This window comes from Macrosteles quadrilineatus, unplaced genomic scaffold, assembly GCF_028750875.1.
Source record: "Macrosteles quadrilineatus isolate MER2022 unplaced genomic scaffold, UCM_ALF_1.0 Scaffold_8__2_contigs__length_117827958, whole genome shotgun sequence".
Classification (NCBI taxonomy): Eukaryota; Metazoa; Arthropoda; class Insecta; order Hemiptera; family Cicadellidae; genus Macrosteles; species Macrosteles quadrilineatus.
Genome location: NW_026542601.1, coordinates 25,752,451 through 25,773,812, shown reverse-complemented (window position 1 = coordinate 25,773,812; position 21,362 = coordinate 25,752,451). Strand labels below are relative to the sequence as shown.

The 21,362-nt window shown below is 35.6% G+C and overlaps 2 protein-coding genes across 2 annotated transcripts; one reads left to right on the top strand and one right to left on the bottom strand.

Annotated features, from left to right (window-relative positions):
* Window positions 1–1,616: 1,616 nt before the first annotated feature.
* On the bottom strand, window positions 1,617–4,595 carry LOC129000181 (UPF0184 protein AAEL002161). Its single transcript, XM_054427126.1, has 2 exons — window positions 4,444–4,595; window positions 1,617–2,574 (listed from the first exon to the last, which is right to left on the bottom strand). The coding sequence occupies exons 1-2, from the start codon at window positions 4,535–4,537 to the stop codon at window positions 2,411–2,413; spliced, it is 258 nt and encodes an 85-aa protein (XP_054283101.1). The 5' UTR covers window positions 4,538–4,595; the 3' UTR covers window positions 1,617–2,410.
* A 2,372-nt stretch (window positions 4,596–6,967) lies between these two features.
* Window positions 6,968–20,749, top strand: LOC129001673 (pre-mRNA-splicing factor CWC25 homolog). The gene is made up of 6 exons (XM_054429054.1): window positions 6,968–7,083; window positions 7,941–8,074; window positions 12,753–12,916; window positions 14,892–15,971; window positions 18,385–18,641; window positions 20,483–20,749. Exons 1-6 carry the CDS (start codon window positions 7,067–7,069, stop codon window positions 20,598–20,600), a joined length of 1,770 nt encoding a protein of 589 aa, XP_054285029.1. The 5' UTR covers window positions 6,968–7,066; the 3' UTR covers window positions 20,601–20,749.
* The last annotated feature ends 613 nt before the right edge of the window (window positions 20,750–21,362 follow it).

Sequence of the window (21,362 nt, the reverse complement as noted above, 5' to 3'; positions counted from 1 at the left end):
TCATTATATCTTCAGAATGTTAGGTGTATTGGAATATACTTGTAGTGAAGCTGGCTTTTATTCTTGAAATGAGGGACCCCGTTCATATGGTCATGCGGCTTCATTGGCAACAAATAATGCAAATGGCAAAGCAATGCTGCATTTGCATTTCCAAAAAGCAAATACTGTTAATTGTTACGTTTACATGCATTGTTGTTAATCAACGTATCTTAGAAAGGATGAGGATATCTAGTTCAAAAAGAACACGACCTTTCTGTCAAGACAGTAAATGCTTGAATGGTAATTACTTTTTGTGAAATTTGTGTTACAGTCAAAGTGTAGTGTTATTTTCACAAATCTCACTTAAGGCCAACCAAGTGGTCATATGGACATGGCTCATATGGGTAACGTGCCCTTCTGCACTTGTATTACACAATCAAAATCTTTTCCAATAATTGAAAACATGTATGAAAACAATCTCATGAACCTATGATGATCTGTCTTGAATAATATGACAAAACATTGGCTGGGGCAGAGCCCTAAGAGAATTTATTTCATTTCTTTTTTGAGTGCTCATCTACAGACCTTTCTTCGGACATCCCTACCAAGTTTCTACGCCCAGCCGTTCTCTCAAATTAGTGGAGACAAAGTTTCCAATCAAATATTTAGATTCTCCCATGCTAATCTTATGGGAGAAAACCCAACTTTGATGGAAGATCCTGCCCAAACTAATAGAGATTTAAAATACCCCGCCGCAGCAAACCTGCAGACTAAGCGAATTCCAACTTGTCTGACTACATTTTTACAAAAATATTTCCATAATAAAGGCATATTTATTCCCAATTTTAATAACATTAGATTTAATGAGTGCTTAGGTTTGCTGCTACCGGGAAGGTAAAAAGTGTTTTTGGACCATAAGTCAATAGTATAGGATGAAATAAATAAATTGGCCAAATTTTATCAATATATACCCATAGACAAGTAAACTACAACAGTTTTCATTTTCTCCATAAGAATAACATGGGAATTTTAAATTACACTATTTTTGAATTTTCTCCGTAACCGTTGGGCATATAACAGCGCTTCAATATACTAAATTAGTTCCTTTTAAGCTCTAAAAAACGGTTTAAAAATAAATTGAATTTTTTTTTGTTTTTAGGGTAAAAAATGGGAAACCCCATTTTTACCCCATAAACCCCCGTTCCCATGGTCCAATTATGCTGGTTCGCAAACTCGTTTGAATAAATGTAGGTTTACACGTTTGTACCAAATTTCATCAAAATCGGATCATTTTTGCTTGAGTTATCGCGCTAACGGACATATATGTATATGAATTTGAACGGATGATGTTTTTGGCTTCTAGGGACCTCAAAACGAAAAATTAAATCGGTCCCAGGTCCAGGTCTTACCACGAGTACCACCATTGACATAGTCAATGGTACTACGGTAATAGCTTATTCCCTATATGGAAAATTCGCTAAAATTGATAATTTTTTTGACACTTTAATCATCAAAATCGGTCCAAAAATGAGGGAGGAGTTCTGTTCACAAAAATCGGCTTAGCGTATTACATATATAGATAGATTGTTAGAAATTGGTAGTCTAGTTATGTAATGGGGTGAAAAATAACAGCTATGTCAATGCAATGCAAAGTAGTTTTTGTATTTACAATTTGTACAAAACAAAATATTTGATAGCGTAGCTAAAACTTAATTAACTTTATGACACTCATCCATTGAGAATGGTTCAATGTTTACACAGGAATGTTTAAATGAGACAACTACTCAAACAATAGTCTAATTTTAGTTTAGATAGGTACTGATTTACAACATGATTCAAACCCGTCGTCAACAACAAAATTTGAAGATTAAATGATAGTTTATTCAAATAAGAAAAAAATTAATTTCCTTATAAGTGAACTGAAAGGTAACGTTCATTGAGTAATATATGGTAATATCTTGTTTGTTACCTCAGTATTGAAGCATAATGTCAAATGATCTCTGTGGCAAAAAAAATCATGCATTTTGGTTGATTTAGAAATGTATTGTGTTCAACAATAATAATAATACTTTCCTGTAACTAAAAATAACAGTTTCTTTCATTGAAACAAAATTAAGATAGAAGCTAGGCTACAATTAATTAAGTAATTAACGTTCAAGATAACTAAACATAATTTAATGGCTTGCTCGATAAAATATAATAAATTTTACTGTAAAACTTTAAAATTAAATTTGTTGTGTATTAAAGTTAAAAGAATTTTTATAATTGTAATGTCCTAACTAGGCCTACACATTTAATACAGCCGCAAGTCATTAAATTGAGTCCTGCATAGTAAAATGGCCTACTTAACCTAATATACAATTTTAAATAATATTGATTCTTATGTTGCTTATAAATTCCATCCCCAGAGAATTTGTAAAAATTTAAACATTTATGAAGCTGACGGTCTTGCATTTTCCTCATTGAGCTGTTTTCTGGCTTCTCGATTGGACTTCAATAGCTCAAAAAGTTGTGCTTGTATGTCATCATTCTTCTTTTCCAAAACATCCAACACAGAATTTAACTGATCTATTTGGGAGTTCAGTGATTCAAATTCTAAAAAAAATAACAATATTAGTAAATACTAAACTACTTTTATACTGGGTGGTCCAATAAAGGAAACCCAAAAATAAATAATTAATAGTTTACTAAAACAAAGCTTACAATTACTTAACTAAACAAAACATATTCCATGTGTTGTCCTTCGTTAGTAACAGCATATTCCATTCGGCCCATGATCTTGCTGGCCATCTCAGAGCACTGCTGGGCAGAAATGTCTCTGAACACCCGTTATGTATAAAAGTATTACGTATACTTAACTTAGTTACATTTTCTTTGCAACACCTTTTTTTGGTAGGTTTATTCGGATTAAAATTGCATAACTAGAATAGGCTGATTGATCCAACAGAACATTTGTGCAATCTTTGTATTAATGTCCCCACATACAATCTCAAATTTTAAATCACAGCCCTATGAATTTCTGATAAGCTTAATTATTAAACACAAACGTGTTGTTGGTCTCAGCTGAAACACTGTTAAGCCGGTTTTCCTAGACGCTGAAGAAGAGGGCGGAGGGTGGAAAAGCAATTAACATGGCGTTCCGCTCCGCTTCTAGGAAAACAGTAACATTTAATTGCCTAAGACAAGAGGAGTCCGCTCTCCGCGTTCCTCTCTCCGCGCTCCGCTTCCGCGCCTAAGAAAACCCAGCTTTAGGTGAAGCAGCTAACACTCCTTTCACATTATACATTTTTAAAACTTTTAGTACAGTAGAGTAAAGAGATTTCACACTATATGGTTATGGCAACGGCAGCAAACCGGTGCCCTCTTTCAGCCTTCCACTGCCAGTGGCCTGGCCGTACATCAGTGGCACAAGTAGTTTGAAGCAAGATTTCATATTAAGTTAGGCTTCTAATTGAAGAGGAACCCAACAGCCAGTGCAAATAGATCAGCTGTTGCAATGTTTTTGTTTATAATCTGACCTGTAAATTGGACACTTTTGATGTTTATTGTGATGTTGTTAACACATTTATCTCGCTGTACGGTCAGAAACCATGTAATGTGAAAGAATGATAGACACAACGTAAAATCGTACTGTTTTGGCCGGACGAGGAAAACTAGTGTGTAAGAGGAGCACAAGTCCCTAAACCAAATAAACATAGTGAATAATTAACTTAAATTAGTTAGCTTCTCCTTACTTCTGAACACCAACTTTCTACAGTTTCCCTTCCTTTAAGTTAAGTTAATTCTGGGCTAACCATGTAATAAAGATTTGTTGGTAAGGGCAAAATTCATTGTCAAAATAATTGAATTGTCTAGCAATAAGCATACAAAATTCAGTTATGTTGTCCACCTTTTTCTGGCTGTTAAAGTCCTGCTAACTATTTCCTTAAGAGGTTCAACTCCGTTTTTCCCTTCATATAGTTTATTTAAAACATTTTATTTAGCCTATGGTTTGCACCCTTGAAACTAAATCTAGGTATTATTTCAGGGGTTTTAAACACATGAGGCCTATCCTATGTCATTAGCTTAGAAGAGATTATCTGATTTTGTTATAATAAATGCTCGGCATCTATCTCCGGAATTTTAGAAAATCGAGTCTTGAGAAATTTACGTGGAAATTAAAATCTATCCTGGGACCTGGTCACCATTAGTCAAGTTTATATCTAATTTCACACTACCGATTGTGATTGTGGCAAAGCTATAAGCTAACTTACTATGCACTAATCGGCAATGATGTAATGTATGTTTCTGTAGGTAATAAGTAAAACATAAATTTGACAGGTAAGTGTTGGAAAGGTTATAGGGCGTTAATTTCGTGATTATTTAAATTCAGTTTAAGTTTGTTCCATAGTGACATTGCAGTTAACTTGTAAGCTATTATGGGTTAAAGGCATCAACCTCTTAAGGCAATGAGTATTTTCAAACCTTGTTCTGGATCATTTTCTACGTCCTCTTCCATAGGTTCTTCAGTAGATTTGCCATCAGCCTGAGCGTTGGGTTTCGTGTTATCACTCCGCATGTTCAGGCGTTTGTTTAGTGTCGTTATTTTGTCAGTAGTAAAGTGATTACTTAGCTGTTAATAATATTATGAATATGATGGTTTGACAGTACTGAATAGTGAATACTGACTGATGATATCAGAATCAGCCGACAGGCCAAACTAATTTTGACGAAACCATCACATGATCCAAAGAGTAAGATATTTTAGTAAAGAAAAACTTTTTGTTTTAGAATGTATATACCGATGACAATTATAAATGACATAGTTTTACCATAGATAAAACATACTCCCTTGGTTTTACTATACTTTTCATGTCAATCATGATTTATTTAAGATACAGTCATTTACTGTCACAGTTTAAACCAAACTTATCCTCCCTTATTAGATTTCTCATCCGTATGAATCAGCTGAAGTCTGAAGACAATTTTATTGTTAGTTCCGACCGGTGCACTGTAGCAGGGGTCGTGTTGTCTTTACAATATGTTTATGGTTATTTCAATAATTTAAAATCTCGTTTATCTTAATCAAATGAAACGATATAATTATAAACAATATCGCGCCTTATAGTCATATAATCAATCAGAAAAGCACAAATCATAAAATTACCCTACAATAATGGGGGAGCGAGCGGGTCTAGTGGTTAGAGTGCGGGACTTCAGTCCAAGAGGTCCCGGGCTCAAATCACGCCATATCACCAATGGATTTCATCTACAAGTAAGTGATAATGCCGCAACCCCATAGGTCTAGCCTGAAGTAATGTGAAAAACAATCCCGGGCTCGTGTCTAGCGTCCTACGACAAAAATCCTACAACAATAGAAACAATTTGCGTCGAAACTAGCAATCGTTGTTTGTCACCAACATGAATAGGACACGAAAAATTTGCTTCAACATTTACAATGGGATAAGACGTCTTCTTGTGTTGGTAAGTTGAAGTAAAATAACTCTGTGATATACTACCCATTAATATAAAGAACTCATTCAACAGGTTTTTAGTTAGAATTTGAAATAAAAACATTACCAATATTTAAATAAATAAAAATGTCTTTATTAGCCTTAGCAGCGTCTCTCTGATACGTATACAGTATCAGTTTTTCAGAACAACTTTTGTCATTAAACTACTGTTTACAACTAAACATTTTTTAAATTTATTTTATTTTACAATCTGTTCAGTACTGTGAACAATTAGTAAAAGATATAATATAATTAAGTGACTTGACCAAGAATCTCCCCAGTGAAAGATCTTGGAGGGAGTGAATCAAAGAAGCAAGGTATCGTACATTTGGAGGCCTGTCTCTCGGCTTTTTAGCCTTATGACAACAGAAAGTGTTTCTATACCAGGTGGAAGGTTGGTTGGAAAATATATGTTGGTCATACATAATACCTTCCCTGATGTATAAAGCTAATGCCCCACACCGCCTTCCTCCTTCTCCTCCTCCCCAACTAAGCCAGAAATGTGGTGGCGACCAGGGGCCCGTTTCATAATACTGCTAATAATATTAGTTAGTAATTTATTATGAAACGGGCCCCAGAGCGCAACAAACTGTATACTGTAATATTGTAGTTATCTGAGGGAGTGTCAGGGTGAAGCCAGGTCTCTACACCAAAAAATGTCAAAATTTGAATGAAGAACAAGTTCACACATTTCAATGAATCCGGTGTTCAAAGAGCATGTTTAAGTGACCAATTCTGAACTAGTCCAACTAGTTTTCCGACACAGTGACAACACTCTGACTGCCGCCATGGCCACCAGGCCACAGTCTGTTGCAGCCACTGCATCATGGCCCAGTACAGGAGAAAGCAGGGGAGGCAGGGTTGACATCACCCTGAGCAGAGACTTGTGGGTCATTCTAAGACTGCAAAAGGGACCCAATCACATTAATCAGAAAATGCTCGAGGCGAGAAACAGCTCGTCGGCTGAAGTGCACTCCATCACGGGCTAAGTCCCCTCTGCCAACACATGCGTTAGCCTCCACGAATTTAATTTTATGAGGCCTTTCACCAGCTATGACATCATCATGGCATCAGACACATCCCAAAACTGTCTGATGATGCCAGATGGCTGGCGAAAGGCCTCATAAAATTATAAATTCATTGAATATTGGGCATGTTTTATTTTAAATTGTATTCATTCCAATATGATCAATTCTTCTTGAAGGTTTTTAATTTATTCGTAAAAAAGGAAGTAATTAGGAACCCTTGACTGTAAACACTCAGTTAGTGTGTATCATAATCAATGACAGAAGTGTATTCTGCAATTACATTTTGATAACTAAGTTACTCAACTAACCTGCCTCTAGTAAACTATAAACAAAACGTACATATTGTTTTTTTCAGTATGTTTATGTTATGTTTTATGTTGTCCTTTTGTTGTGTGTTGTGTTGTGACTTGTGTTGTGATGAATTTTCTAAAATTCTAACCTATACAATCATTCTTTCAATGCTTTCAATACAGTTTTGGGGTTAACTTATAACACATTAAAAATCTTCATTTATTGTAACTGTTAAAAATTTGACAACTGGGAACTGGCGTTATAAAAAACCTCAGAATGGCTGAAGCAGCAGAGTAAGTTAAGTTGGTTAAAACAGTGCCTTTTTACGTTAAGATGAATAGGTATCAATTGTATATATCAATATCAATATTGCCTACCGTATCAAATACAGAAAGATGGCAATAGCATTTACTACTTTTGAACAATTAATATTAATGCAGTAGAGTATTTATAGATTAAAAACTAAGTTAACAATTCATTTACATTTAACCCGACTTTTATCCTATGCATGCATTCATTTATTCAAACGCGAAACCTATTATAGGCCTAAATTGCATAGGCTAGCTTTTCTCTGCGGAACTTTACCCGGCCTAAGTTAGTTTTTTTTTATTTATACACAAATTTAAAAAATAATTTGTCTCCGCGGACACCAAAATGAAATTTAGCTTGTATAAATCGGTCCTGTGTCACCTACGGTAACTTAAGTTATTCTCTTAGTAAAGTAGGCCTATGTGAAGTAGGCCTACCGTAACTATAACCGCAACTATAACCTCAACTATAACCTAACGGTCTGATAGGCCTAATAGGCCTAACTTAATCACCATAAGAGCCGTTGGAACCTGTCTATGTAGAAACCAAGATTGGAAAGACTTGCGACTCCTGCAATGTAGTGAATCAAACTACACTATTGTCAAGACATCGGCCGCTTAAGTTTACTCATACAGTATATGTCACTAAAGGTTTAACTTACCAAATGATTTGGTCTATTAAGTAGGTATCAGATTACAAAGTACCAATTGTTAGGCTACTTTTTAGAGCTGTAGGTCAAATAAATATTTGACTGTAGACTACTGTAAACCTTTGGCATATTCTAGTAAAAGTTCTTTAACATAGTTCTGTAGGCTAACTTGCATCCTTTTTACATTTCTAGGAAAACAGAAGACAAGAAGTTGGATTGGATGTACAGAGATGCATCTCAAATTGTTGACAGAGAAGAATATTTACTTGGAAGAAAAGTTGATAAACAGTTTGAAGCCAGTGTGTTACCTCCAGATAGGGAGCAAGGTGATGCAAGTTTACATAAGGTTTTGGTGGACCATCACTGTTCTTCTAGTCGAACTTGATGTAGCCTATACTCATCATCAGGTTACCAATAAAAATAGTGGTTAAAAAGTAAAACAATAAAAGTTTTAGTAAAGCTGTATATGAATGACACCATACACAAACTCAGATTTATTTTGGGACCAATAGACATGGTTTAGCCCTTGATCTGACTAGATGACTAATATAATATATATAAATACCTCGTCACAGCTCTGAAGTTGCTGTATATTACAGCTGTTTCGGCATCAAAATGCCATCATCAGATACACATATATCCACCTAAATAGGCGTCGTTAATCTGTACACACACACGAACACGATAAAAACACGTAAAACAAGAGGCAGGCCTGTCGCGCACATGATTGCTACGAGTACGGAAGCTGACTGCAGCAATCCGTACGCAATCATGTAGCAATCATGTACGCGACAGGCCTGCCTCTTGTTTTACGTGTTTTTATGTTTTTATCGTGTTCGTGTGTGTGTACAGATTAACGACGCCAATTTAGGTGGATATATGTGTATCTGATGATGGCATTTTGATGCCGAAACAGCTGTAATATACAGCAACTTCAGAGCTGTGACGAGGTATTTATATATATTATATTAGTTATTTTGGGAGCTACCCGGAGGATAGCTGTCTTAATTTTATAATTGGTGTTTATTAACTAGCGAGCAATTTTTTGTGCTAGACAACTAACTTAGACCTCCTACATTTTTAACCATAGAAAAAAAAGTTGCCATAGGTGCTTTGTTCATTAGTAATTTGATAACACCCCCGCCGCAGCAAACCTGCAGACTAAGCTTTGCTAAAAATAACTGTCCGAGTCATATGCTTGCCTCTCCTATAAGTAAAGAACTGGTTAAGTTTGTATTTTAAACAAATCATTGGCTCAATAAAAGGTTGTAATAGTGAGGGTTCTCAATGAATTCAGTAGACCCTATTAAAATATTAAGTTTTTGAATTATTTCATAAAATATCCAATTAACTAAACCTAATACAATTCCGACCTGGTTATGGTAAATTGATTGTGAGAATTACACTACTCTGTCATTGGTATTATTAACCCTTTTGCTGCCGACGAGCGCAAATGCGCACGTCGGGGTTTGTGCTAAAATGGCCGACGTGCGCAATAACGCTCGTTGGCTATCGGGCGAAAATTGCCGACGTGCGTTATAAAGCACGTCAATGTTTTCTAACTTACTGGCCTTATATGCTTTCCAAACCCCTCCAAATTCGACTCGGATTATTTGCAGACTATAACGAAGCTGTTTGCAGACGATTTTATACGGTATGAGACTATAACCAACGAAGTTACATAGTTTGAGTTTGCTCTTGGTCTGTGCGTTGCTGATTACTTCTCTACTGTGTCTAGATCGTTTGTCATCTGTGTTTAGTTGAGTTTTGCGAATGGAAAGGTGTTTGTTATTGTTTGTGTTTACTAGTGGACTAATGCTATAAAAGTAATGTTGTGATGAAGGTAAGGGCATGAAAGTTTGTTTGTGTAATAACTTATGCATGCTCTACAAACTAAAATAATAACATTTATGCATGTGTTTGGTTAGTTTGAGTTTTAGTAAAAATGAGTAATAGATGAGTTAGGTCACCGGTGAGTGAAAATACAATAATAAACAACCTATTGGGTGACGGTGTGAATGTTGACGATGGTGATGTGAGTGATAGTTTTGTAGACAATATTTCTGAGTCGAGCTCAGAACCCAGTTCAGATTCTGAAAGTGAAGGATTAGGTCCAGAATTTGAGGACGATACGGACGAAGACCCAGATTACATAGTAAATTCAGACCCCTCTGACGACTCAGAAGATGAAATCCCCCAACCTAGACATAGGCCTAGGCCTACTCCCACTGCTGATGTCCACAGTACAGTCGACGAAGTTATTGACGATGTTGTAAACAACTTCACAATTCCAGAAGGTGATGTAATGGAAATGGAAGATGTACTTTATGCTAATCTAAATGACCCTGACGCTGATGAACATCTTGGATGGGATCCCCTTGATGAAGGTAACGATCCTGGTTTTGACCACACTTTTCCTTTTGACGAATTGCCTGGGCCAAAACATTGTCCCCCACATGATGCACCTCCAATATCGTACTTTAATTTATTTTTTACTGTAAATCTCCTGAATTCTTTTGTGCTAAGAACCAACCAGTATGCCAGGGACTACATCACTGCACATATACATAACTTGACTCCAAATTCACGTGCCAGGGATTGGAAAAATGTCACCCTGCCGGAAATGAAGGCCTTCATTGCCACAATTTTGAATATGGGTCTTGTAAGAAAGCCAACTATTCAAAGCTATTGGTCGACAAAATCATCACTTCAAACACCTTGGTTTGGAAAAATGTTTAGTAGGAACAGGTTTGAGTGTCTATTGCAATTTTTTCACATAGTCGACAATAGCACTTTGGCTAAACCAGGTGATCCAAATTATGACCCCTGTGCTAAATTTAACCCCCTATTGGATCATGCAAACAGGATTTTTAGGACTTATTACACCCCTCATCGTGAGATATCAATTGACGAAAGCCTGGTTGGCACTAAGAGTCATTCACAAATTATGCAATACCTGCCCAACAAGCACCACCATCGTTGGGGCATCAAAATGTGGATGTTGTGTGACTCTGTCTCCAGGTATTGTTTGGCTTTTTTTGCTACAAAGGAAATAAGAACAAGAGAAAATCAACTGGCCTTGCATTCAAAGTTGTCACCAAGCTTTTAGAGATAGGTCAGTATTTGCGAAAAGGCTACCATCTCTTCCTTGACAATTTTTTTACGAGCATCCCTCTGGCGAACCACCTTTACGAAAACCAAACCTACATGACTGGCACAATTAGGAAAAATAGAAAAGGAATACCTCCACAGCTGAAAGAAAAGTTTGCTGTTGGCCAGAAGACGTATTTGCGGAAGGAGAACACGCTTTTTTTGGGATATCGAGAAAAAGCTTCTCAAAAGAAACCAGTGCTTTTACTCTCTACAAAAGCATCTGCAAAGTCAGTGGAAGTAAGAAGAAGGAAAAGACATGAAGAAAACCCAAAAGTGAGACCTGAAATTATAGATACTTACAATATGTATATGGGGGGGATTGATGGCTCAGACCAAATGCTCTACTGTTATTTAGATGAGCGCAGAACTGTCAAGTACTGGAAGAAGGTTGTGTTTAATATATTTGGCAGGATGATTCTCAACTCGTATATCATTTACAAGGAAAATTGTTCTGGTAAATTACTGTCAAGATTTAACTATACCAACTCCATAATTGAAGAGCTCTCTACTGATTGGCTAATGCTGAAGAACCAGCCACATGTTGCTGAGGTGGGCGGTGGCGGAGACGCTGGAGAAGCTTCTGGATTCGGCCTAGAATCTCTACCCGGAAGAATGTTAAGAAATTTTGTTCTGTGTGTAGCCTACAAAGTACAAGTGCAGGAGGGACCAGGAAGAGGAGCAGGACTGTTTGCAAGAGATGCAAGAAAGGGGTTCATCCTACGTGTTTCGGTGAACACAAATGCCAATGATCGGAACTTTTTCATTTGTAAATATTGTAAATATTCTTTTAAATTTATTTGTAGGCTACATAAGTTTTTTTCCATTATTTCAGCTCTCTAGCAATGTAGGCTACATTATTGTGAATTACAAAACATTTAGGCCACTTGTGTATATATGATCATGAACAAACTCTTGGTAAAGTGTTTTCACCTAAACGTGTAAACTTTTTATTTGACGAAATTTCAAAAAAAAAATCACAACTTCTACAATTTTCAAGGTAAGGGCATGAAAGTTTGTTTATGTAATAACCTATGCATGCTCTACAAACTAAAATAATTACATTTATGCATGTGTTTGTTTTAGGTATAGTTTTTATACGCCAAATCTAAAAAATAAAATATAAAAAAAATGTTGACTATATAAATTTATGTTCAAAAAAAATTTTTTTTCCTATAATATTTATTATATGTTTTTATGAAGACTGGTTGTTTATTAGAAACAAAACAAGGTCTTATTTATCAAATTCTGATGGAAAATATAAAAAATACACAAGTTTTTGTGAAATACTGAATTTTCCTCAAATCAGGCCTGGCAGTCTTCGCATATTAGCCTTACCTTAGACCCGGCATTTTTCAAGTAACATATAAAAAACCGGTTGGCAGTAAAAGAGTTAAACTCTTGCACTTGAATTAAATCGATAATTTAGCTAAACCAAATAACTAGACCAGGGCCATATTTTCGATTAGGCGGACTAGGCACCGGCAAATTTGAGGGGCGGAAAAATTTGGGGGATAAAAAATAAACAAGGGGGTTTATCCAAAAATATACACGTTTAGCTTAGCATATAATTAATTCTGAGAACGCCAAAATGAGAACTCACCTGCGGCTTGTGCGTAAACATTTCTCTGGTGTGCAGCAAAGTGCCACTTCACACACTAATTTACACAAATTGAATTTCAATTTACACGTATTGGCCATTGAGGTTATATTAGTAAGGTTGGGGAGCGTGGTGATTAGTGGGGGGGGGGGGGGGGGGAGGGGCAAACTTCGTTGCCTAGGGCGACAGATACTTAAATACCTCCCTGAACTAGACTGTAGTTGACAGTAACTAACTTGAAAACTTTTTTGCAGAATGTCTACCCCCATCAATTTTCTCTTGTGGTGCAAGAGAAAGCCAAGTTGATATTGCCCGAAAGCTCCAAGAAGATCCATTATATCTCATAAAGAAAAAAGAAATAGAATTCAGAGAACAACTTATGAAAAACCCAAGGAAAATGAAGCAACTTCAGGAGATGGTAAGTTGCTTAGTTTTGGCCTATAGTTTAGCTTAGTTCACAATCACAACCTAGATGTATAAAAGTATATGTATTCGGACAGTAGACTATTTTGGCCATCTCAGAGCCACTGGTCGGACTACAAAATGGCTGGACAAATTGGATGTATTTTCAAAGGTCGAAATAACCATATTAAATTAATTGTACCAACACTTAAACATCTATAAATAGGGTAACATTACTTGTATATTCTTTTACAACATTACTTACCAAATTTAAGCTTTTGATATCTTTTCCTTGAATTGTGTTGCTGTTTCCACTTATAGATATGTTGAACACTTACCCTAAAACAAATGAGACGATATTATTGTCACTGATATCCACGACTGTGGTACAATCGTGAACATCTGACGCGAGCCGCAATCACGGGTACATCATCATTGATACTGGCGACTACATCATAATCGGGGATATCTCCCACAAGGCCACAATTGCTGGACATTATCATCGTCACGATTGTGGAGAAATCCTGAACATTTATCCTAAATCAAGGGAATATCGTCACCGACACCCGCGACCATCAAAATCATGAACATCTCCCGTGGGCCGCAATCACGGGGACATCATTATCAACAACCGCGTCCGTGGCAAAGTCTTGAACATCTCCCGCGGACCGCAATCACGGGGACATCAGTATCGACACCCGCGGTCGCGGAAAAGTCATGAACATATCCTTCCGGCAGGGACGCAGCAAACTGATGGTCAAAAAATTAAAATTTGTGTGGAAAAAATATTTTTGTCAATCCTCTGCGGCCCCCTTTTGTTTGCGGCCCTAGGCCCTGGCCTAATCGGCACTGAGTAGTTGTAGTTCTCGTCTAACCTATTGTTATTCGAATCAAATCAAATCAAAAATTCCTTTATTCATTATGTACAAAATATACATGAATAGTGTCAATTCCTAAGAAAACCAACATAAAAATAATATAAATAAATAAGCCGTACAACACTCATCGGAAAAAGTCATTGAGCTTATAGCAACACTTGTTACATAAAAACTTAAATAAACTTTTTTTAAATGACCTGAGGGAAGATGCAGACTTAATGCAATCAGGCAGGTTGTTATAAAATTTAATACCAGAGTAGTGGGGCGAAAGTTCAAAGGTAGAAGATTTGTGTTTGGGATATGTAAGGCAGCCTTTGTTTCTTGTGTCATAATTGTGGTTGTCTGAACTAACAGAAAATTTAGAGAGGTTTTGTTTCATAAAAATTAGTAAATTATAGATGTAAAGGCTAGGAAAAGTAAGAATGTTATTGATTTTAAATATATCTTCACATGAATCTCTACTTTTGAGAGAATAAATTATTCTAATGATTCGTTTTTGCAATTTAAATACCTTTTTCTTTTTGTCAGAATTGCCCCAAAAAATGATTCCAAATGATTGATATTATAGGTGACGTTTGATTAGCTCCTCAAACCAACTTAAATAGTTTAATGAAACACGATCGGGGATTATTGACTTTAATTTGGTCAATGATGATGACCATTGGTTGATTGAGTGAATGATAAAATCGTATGGTCTGAGCCCAGCCAAGTGACAAATCAAATTGAACCCTGGACACACCCGACTTGTAGCATATCCAAGGCTTATAAGGTGTAGATTTTACCCTCCTCGGAATTAACACGTTACAACGCAACCCACATGACAGCTTAAAAATGTTTTTGAACTATGCTTGTAGCGATCGCTCAAGTGCCAGCTTACCTGTCACAAGCTGTAAATGGAAATTCACTTAGTCTGCAGGTTGGCTGCGGCTGGGGTATGTTTTACAATGTTTACTGTTCTTTTATCTGGAACATCTGAGGATTTCATATTGGGTACACTAGGCCTACTCATTTAAATTCTACTTTGGTGCATTAGTTCATCCAGGCACTTATTGTATCAATGAAAGCAGCTATAACAGTGTCTAAAATATGTTATTAGGGTTTTTACTTTTTCAGATAGCATTGCAGCAAGCCAAAGCTGAGAAGCTTAAAAGAAAAACTATAAAGAAACAGAAAAAGAAGGAATTAGATACACTTTTACTAAAAAAGTGTCATAAATTATTTGGCGGGGATGGTACTAAAAGACTGGCAATGTTAGACAATAGTAACAGTGACTCCACCACCAGCAGTAGTAGCAGTAACAGTAGTGTTTCAACAAAAAGAAAAAAGAAAAAGGAAAGAAAAAACCTTGATAAGATACTGGCTTTGAAATTGAAAAAAGTTAAAGGGAATTTAGATGTGAAGCACATTGCAGAAATGGACTCGAGTAGCGAAAGTAGTAGCGAAGATGAAAATAATACTAAATCAAAAAGGGAAAAAGAAAAGTCTTTCCAAACTTCCAAGCATAAGAGGCAAAATCGGGAAATAAAGAAAAGTGTTAAAACCAAAAGCAAAAGGGATAGAAACAATAGCAATAGCAGTGAAGATGAAAGCAAAGAAAGGAAGAGGTATAAGAAAAAAGGTAAAAACGACAATCATAATTTACCTAAAAGATATGCAGAAAGTAAGAGAGGGAATAAAAACAATGAAGCTACCGATAGTGAATCCTCAAGCGAAGATACAGATAATACTTGTGAAAAAGGACGATTGAAGAGGTACCCTGAGAAAAAGTCTTGCCACAGAAAAAGGTATGAAGTGGATAGTAAGCAAATACATGAACGAAACATATCTGAAAAAAGATACAGGAGGGATGGAGAGGGAACCACACTTAAGCAAAAGAGTATTAAAAGTAACAAAGACCAACCTCAAAAAGAAAACAAAAATTCTAAGAAAAGAAAAAAATCCTCAAGATCATCATCTGAGAGTAGTAGTTGCAGCAGCAGCAGCAAAAATGAAGAATCACATAAACCTCATAAAAAACATGTTAAGGGTCAGCCAGCCCAAGTAAGCTCATCTGAAAGTAGTTCTGAGTCAACAGAAAGCAGGAAAAAATCTACCAAAGGCAAACAGAGCCATAGAAGAGATAGTTCAAATACTCCTTCTGAAAGCTCTTCTGATGAAATAAAACGACCACCAAAGAAACAATATGGACTTGTGGTAAGTAGATATTTAAACATATGAGGGTTGTTTTTTTAAGTAAGGGCTGTTTTTGCGTTTAGCTCAATAGATTAGTGTACAACACTACAAGGCCATTCACTGTTTATTGGCATCATTGGTGAACAGAATGGCACGCTTTGCACCAGCTCTGAATCTGACAAGTACCTACCACTGTGTGTCTAAAAAAAATTTTTAATTATTTAATTTTCCGCCGCACTTAGGATAATAAGGTCAGTGAGTTTTTTTTTACGATTAGACACATATTGTCTGAGGCCGACATTAATCACCATTTGACTGAAGTTTTTTTACCCTAATTCAATGAGTGAGGGTAAAGTGCAGAAAATGGTTAGGGAGTGTAAAAATGGCTATGAAAATGTTCATGATGAAAACGCTCAAGCTGGCATTGATGGGCTTTGAAATTAAGTGCTGGGTGATTCAGGTGATATGAGATACACATGTTTTGTCTCCTGTGACAATTCAAATCAACATGTCATCCCCTTCTACATCATAACGCACAAAAACACTTGCTAACTTTTATTCTTTGTGATTTGTGAGAAGTCTAGGGGTTGCAAAAACCACATTTCCTTCTGAAATGGCCATTTTAATTTTCTTAGTCATTTTTAAATAGTTCCCTAACCCATTTCGTCACTTAACCCTTCTCATTGCATTAATGCCATGAACTTCAGTCATCTGGCAATGAATATCTGCAGACGATATTTTTCTTGCAGTCAAAAAACATTACACTGACCTTTTCTCACATGCAAAGGGAGATTCAATCATTATTTCAAAATTTTAGACACACAGCAAAGCGTACTTCGTCAGCTTTTACCATATTTTTTGTTCACTGGCCCGGTACAAAATTTAGTCTTGGGGTGATTAAAGTAGATTAAGTAACATACCAATTGAATAATTGATTTAGGCTATTGAAGTATAAAACTAAAAACTAAACATCCTAACAGAACAAGACTGTCCACAACAAGTCTCAGTAGTCGAAGGGTTTACCCACGCTACTTTACATTTTTGAACTGTTATCAACTGACTCATCGCTCCTACCCTGGTTTACTTTTGTTTTTCCCTACATGTTTTTGTTCATATACCTATGTACCATGGGTTTCCGTGGTTATCTATCACGTTAAAATACAGTAAATGGTTGGGTGGGAAATTATATAAAATAATAATACAAATTAAATATGATACAAGCTACAGAGTTGTAGATGGCACCATTGTGTTCACCAATGATGGGAGTAAACAGCGATCTGCCTTGTAACGTACACTTGTAGGCCTACTACAAAACTACGCAAAATGGCTCATACTTTAAAAACAACCCTCACATTTGTACAAAATAGGGATGGTATGTAAATTTTCTGTCTGAGAAATAAGGAGAACATTAGTTTGTTTTGTTTTAAAAATCTTAAGTAAATATTCTTGCAAATGACAACCGTGATAAATATAATTCATTCCCAGTATTTAATGCACTGTTATATACAATAAACAACAATGAGTAAAAGTACATAGGTAATAAAAACATTTCTGGGTTATCAATAAAGGTTTGCAAAATCATTGATAAGAGTATAGCTTTTGAAAATCCTCATCATCTCCTGCAATGGTTGACACATCATCATCGTCACCCGCTATACTAGCACGATTGATGACATCTCCTACGGTTCCAGAGAGATCATTGTCGTTTTCTGCAACATTGGAAAACATATAGACGTGTCCCGCTATCGAGTAGACGCCACAAATTTGCTCACAGCTGGAATCAATCCCACTCTTGAATAAAATAACTAACCCCATCCGAATATTAGTTATATTTTCCCCAAAAATTCCTTGAACCAGACCTGTCCAACCGTCCATCCCTAATCTGAAATAATGTATTCACACAAAATTGTTACTTAATTTTATTTTGAGCTAGCCATTGTAGCCTACTTGCCATACTCGCCAATGCATCAATTTTAACACACTGGTTAAAGCATTTTGCAAACATTATCCAACTCACATTATTTATAGAGTCTAACCATATAGGGTGTCTTGTAAGTAAACAGGCAAACTCTGGGAAATTTTTCCTTTGGTCAAAATAAGAGAAAAATCAGGAATGAAATTTTTTCACAAAAAGGAAGCCTAACGAAATATCCACCTTTATTTTTCATGAAAAATGTTTTTCTTTGAATTTTTCCAATCGATCTTTATGAAACTCTGTATTTTTTTAATGTAGGAAATACCTCTTTTGGAAAATAAATTAAGTTGGTCCAATTTAAAATTTATTAGCGGCTGTTTTAATTTTTATAACATACATTACTAAATAATGGGCCAATGTCCTAGAAAAATGTCAAGAACATACATTTATTTAGCATTTAAAATTTCCTAGTTAATCACACCAAGTTCAAAAAGATTATAGTTTAAAATTGGTTTACAGTTACCAGCGAACTATGTTCCAAAACAAAAACCAAAAGATGACAAGAAACCAGCATTGAAGAAAGAAGAAGAATCAAACAAGCCAATAAAAAAAGAAGAAAAAGTGAAACTAACAGCTGAAGAAAAAGAAAGAAAGTTGAAAGAAATGATGGACAATGCAAAATGGAGAGATGAGCAGCGAGATAGAAATATCAAAGCATTCAGAGAAAAAGAGAAGGCTGAAAAAGACGATTATGTCTACAATGAAAATTTTCTAAGGTACGGTGGTTTTATGATTGTAGAACAATTATTATGTAAGGAGGCAAATGCTACTCATTCACTGATCACTTTAACTCAAGAACTATAAAATAGATTATTATGAAATTTGGTTAATTCTACTTCTACATGAGCTCTAGGTGTGCTATAAGAAGGGGGTTTTTGAATTGTTGTTTTAGATCTATGACAATGAAATATAGAAAAGAATCAATATTCAAGTTCACTTATTTTTTAAACAGCTATTAATTATAGTTATAACTTATAACTACCTCTTAAGTTTAAAAAGAAGCTTCTTTGGTATGCAAAGAATGTAATTGCCTCTCAAAGTTGGGCTGAGTTGATTACAACTGCGTAATGTGATGAAAACTTGATTTTCATACTTTGCCCCAAATCTTAGTATGTCCTGACTCAGTTTAGTCATAAAAACCTCTTTTTCACCACACTATCATGTTTTTGGCTGGATTACATACGTTAATTGGTGGCCGAAAGTTACGTTTTGCTGGCGATGCCAGCTGTCCATAATTTGGGGACCGAGCAGGTTTTTACAGGCCGGGGCCGCAAAATCAGCTGTCCGCTTACTTACTTAAAACATGAATGCATTTTAAATACATAATCAAAATCCATAGCATTTCAATAGAATTGTGTTATTGTCACCGTTGCCTAGCAACTATATATTTTTATTTTTGCTGATTCCTCAAATTATTTCTTCACATAACCTTAAAGTTGTAGTTGTGTTGACTATCAGTGTGCATTATTATTGTGGTGAATAGTGGTAATAGGGTATAGTGTGGTGAAAAATAGCGTTCGTACCACGGACCGAAATGGTTTTGCGGCTCTCGATCGATTTAAGTTCTCGACTTCGTCTCGAACTTAAAAACTATCTCGAGCCGGCAAAACCTCATTTTCGGCCCTAGGTACGAAATATACTATTTTTTTTTTTACATTATCTTTCATTATTCACATTGTTTTACCATATGGTGTAGACAATGTTTTCGTCCTACAACCTTAAAGTGATTGTAATTACTAAGCATCTGTATACAAGATGAACGTACAACATAGAACGTTTAGATTTGAGTGGCAAGTGTATTGCGCATCGCACAAGAACTCTTCCTTCGCCCCCCACAAACTTTTGTTACTTTACCCACTACTTTAGTTATTTTGCACTCGACCATTATTTTTGCTGTTGGATTAATCTAATACCAAACAAAGTAGCTAATGCTGTGCCTCTCAGTGCTGTTGGGAGCTTTTTCAAATCTTTGTAAAATTAGGTCACAAACAGATTAACTATTTTGATCTCTGCTTTTATTTTGAACCTCATTTGTTCAATTCAATATATTTTTTAAGGAAAGTTAATGTTATTCGATTTTTGTCTGTGTAGTCTGACGGATTATGTTTGGCTGGTATTAAGTTTGATCATAGACTAAGCAACACAAGTAGACTCCTCATCCCATTGTAAATTTTGAAGCTTGTTTTTCATGTCTAGTTCATGTACGTCCACACTGATCGCTGGGGTAGACCACATTTTGTTTCTATTATTTTAGGGTTATTTTCACGATTTGTGCTTTACTATTTGGTTATATAACTAGGGGACCAGTTATTCTTTATGATTAAATCGTTTTATATGATTAAATTAGGTTTTAAATGACTAAAATAACAAGAAACAAATTGTAAACAAAACATAACCTCTACAGTTGGACGTACAGAACAAACAATAAAATTGGCTTCAGCTGTTCCATAAGGATGACAAATCTACTAAGGGAGTATGATTTTTTATCTATGGTTTGATTTCCATCTCTGTGTCATGATTCAGTGGAAGTATAACAGTGGTTTTTGCTGTCCCACAGAAAGCAAATGGCGATCGCCGTCTCCCAAGGCACAGTCGAGTCTCGAGTCAAAGCCAACATCAACACTATACAGAGAAGTGGAGCCTCTATGAGTGAACACTTTGCCAGGAGAAAGTAACTTCTACATTTATAGTTCTTTGAAAACAGTCATTTGAGTGAAGTAGCCTAGTGATTTTGCATCACAAGTGATATTTTTGACAGTCAATAGTGCTTGTGATTTTTAGACAAAAGTATGATTTTTTAAATGTATATTTTGTAAATATATATTTTATATTTTTATAAAATTGTTGTACTTACTCCTTTATACCGAAGTACAACCAGTAAATTGTGATGATTACTTTGCAATGAGCAAAATATAAATACACTTGTGAAAACGTAGGAAAAGATGAGCTAGTTAACCATAGTTAATAACCATAATTTTCAAAAATGTCGTAAAGGCCCCTTACACGGAACTAAAATATACAATATAGGGCTGTCTTTGACAAAAAAATATTTTGGAGAGCCTTTACTAAATAGTAAAAATGCTCTACCTAGAATGCAAAAATCCTGTAGAGATCAGGTCTAACGCCTTATCTTGGTTTGAAACCAAACAACTGTGACGCTGGGGTGTTAAGATTGTTTTTCTTTAGAATGTGAAGACTAAAGTTAGGCTTAACGTTTTAAGTTTTGATTTAGAGACTCGACAATGCGTTTTTCTAAACATTCAATCTTGTAGTTGTAGATGCAAATTATACCAATACAGTTTTGCTAATCTAGTCTCTGATGTACCAGATGTCTTTTAAACTCAGACAAAAGTATAACCCAAACGACCTTAAAACTAAAACCTTGTCAGCCTGGTTTAGTATCTGACTGCATCTGCTAATCTCTCTATTCATCTAAA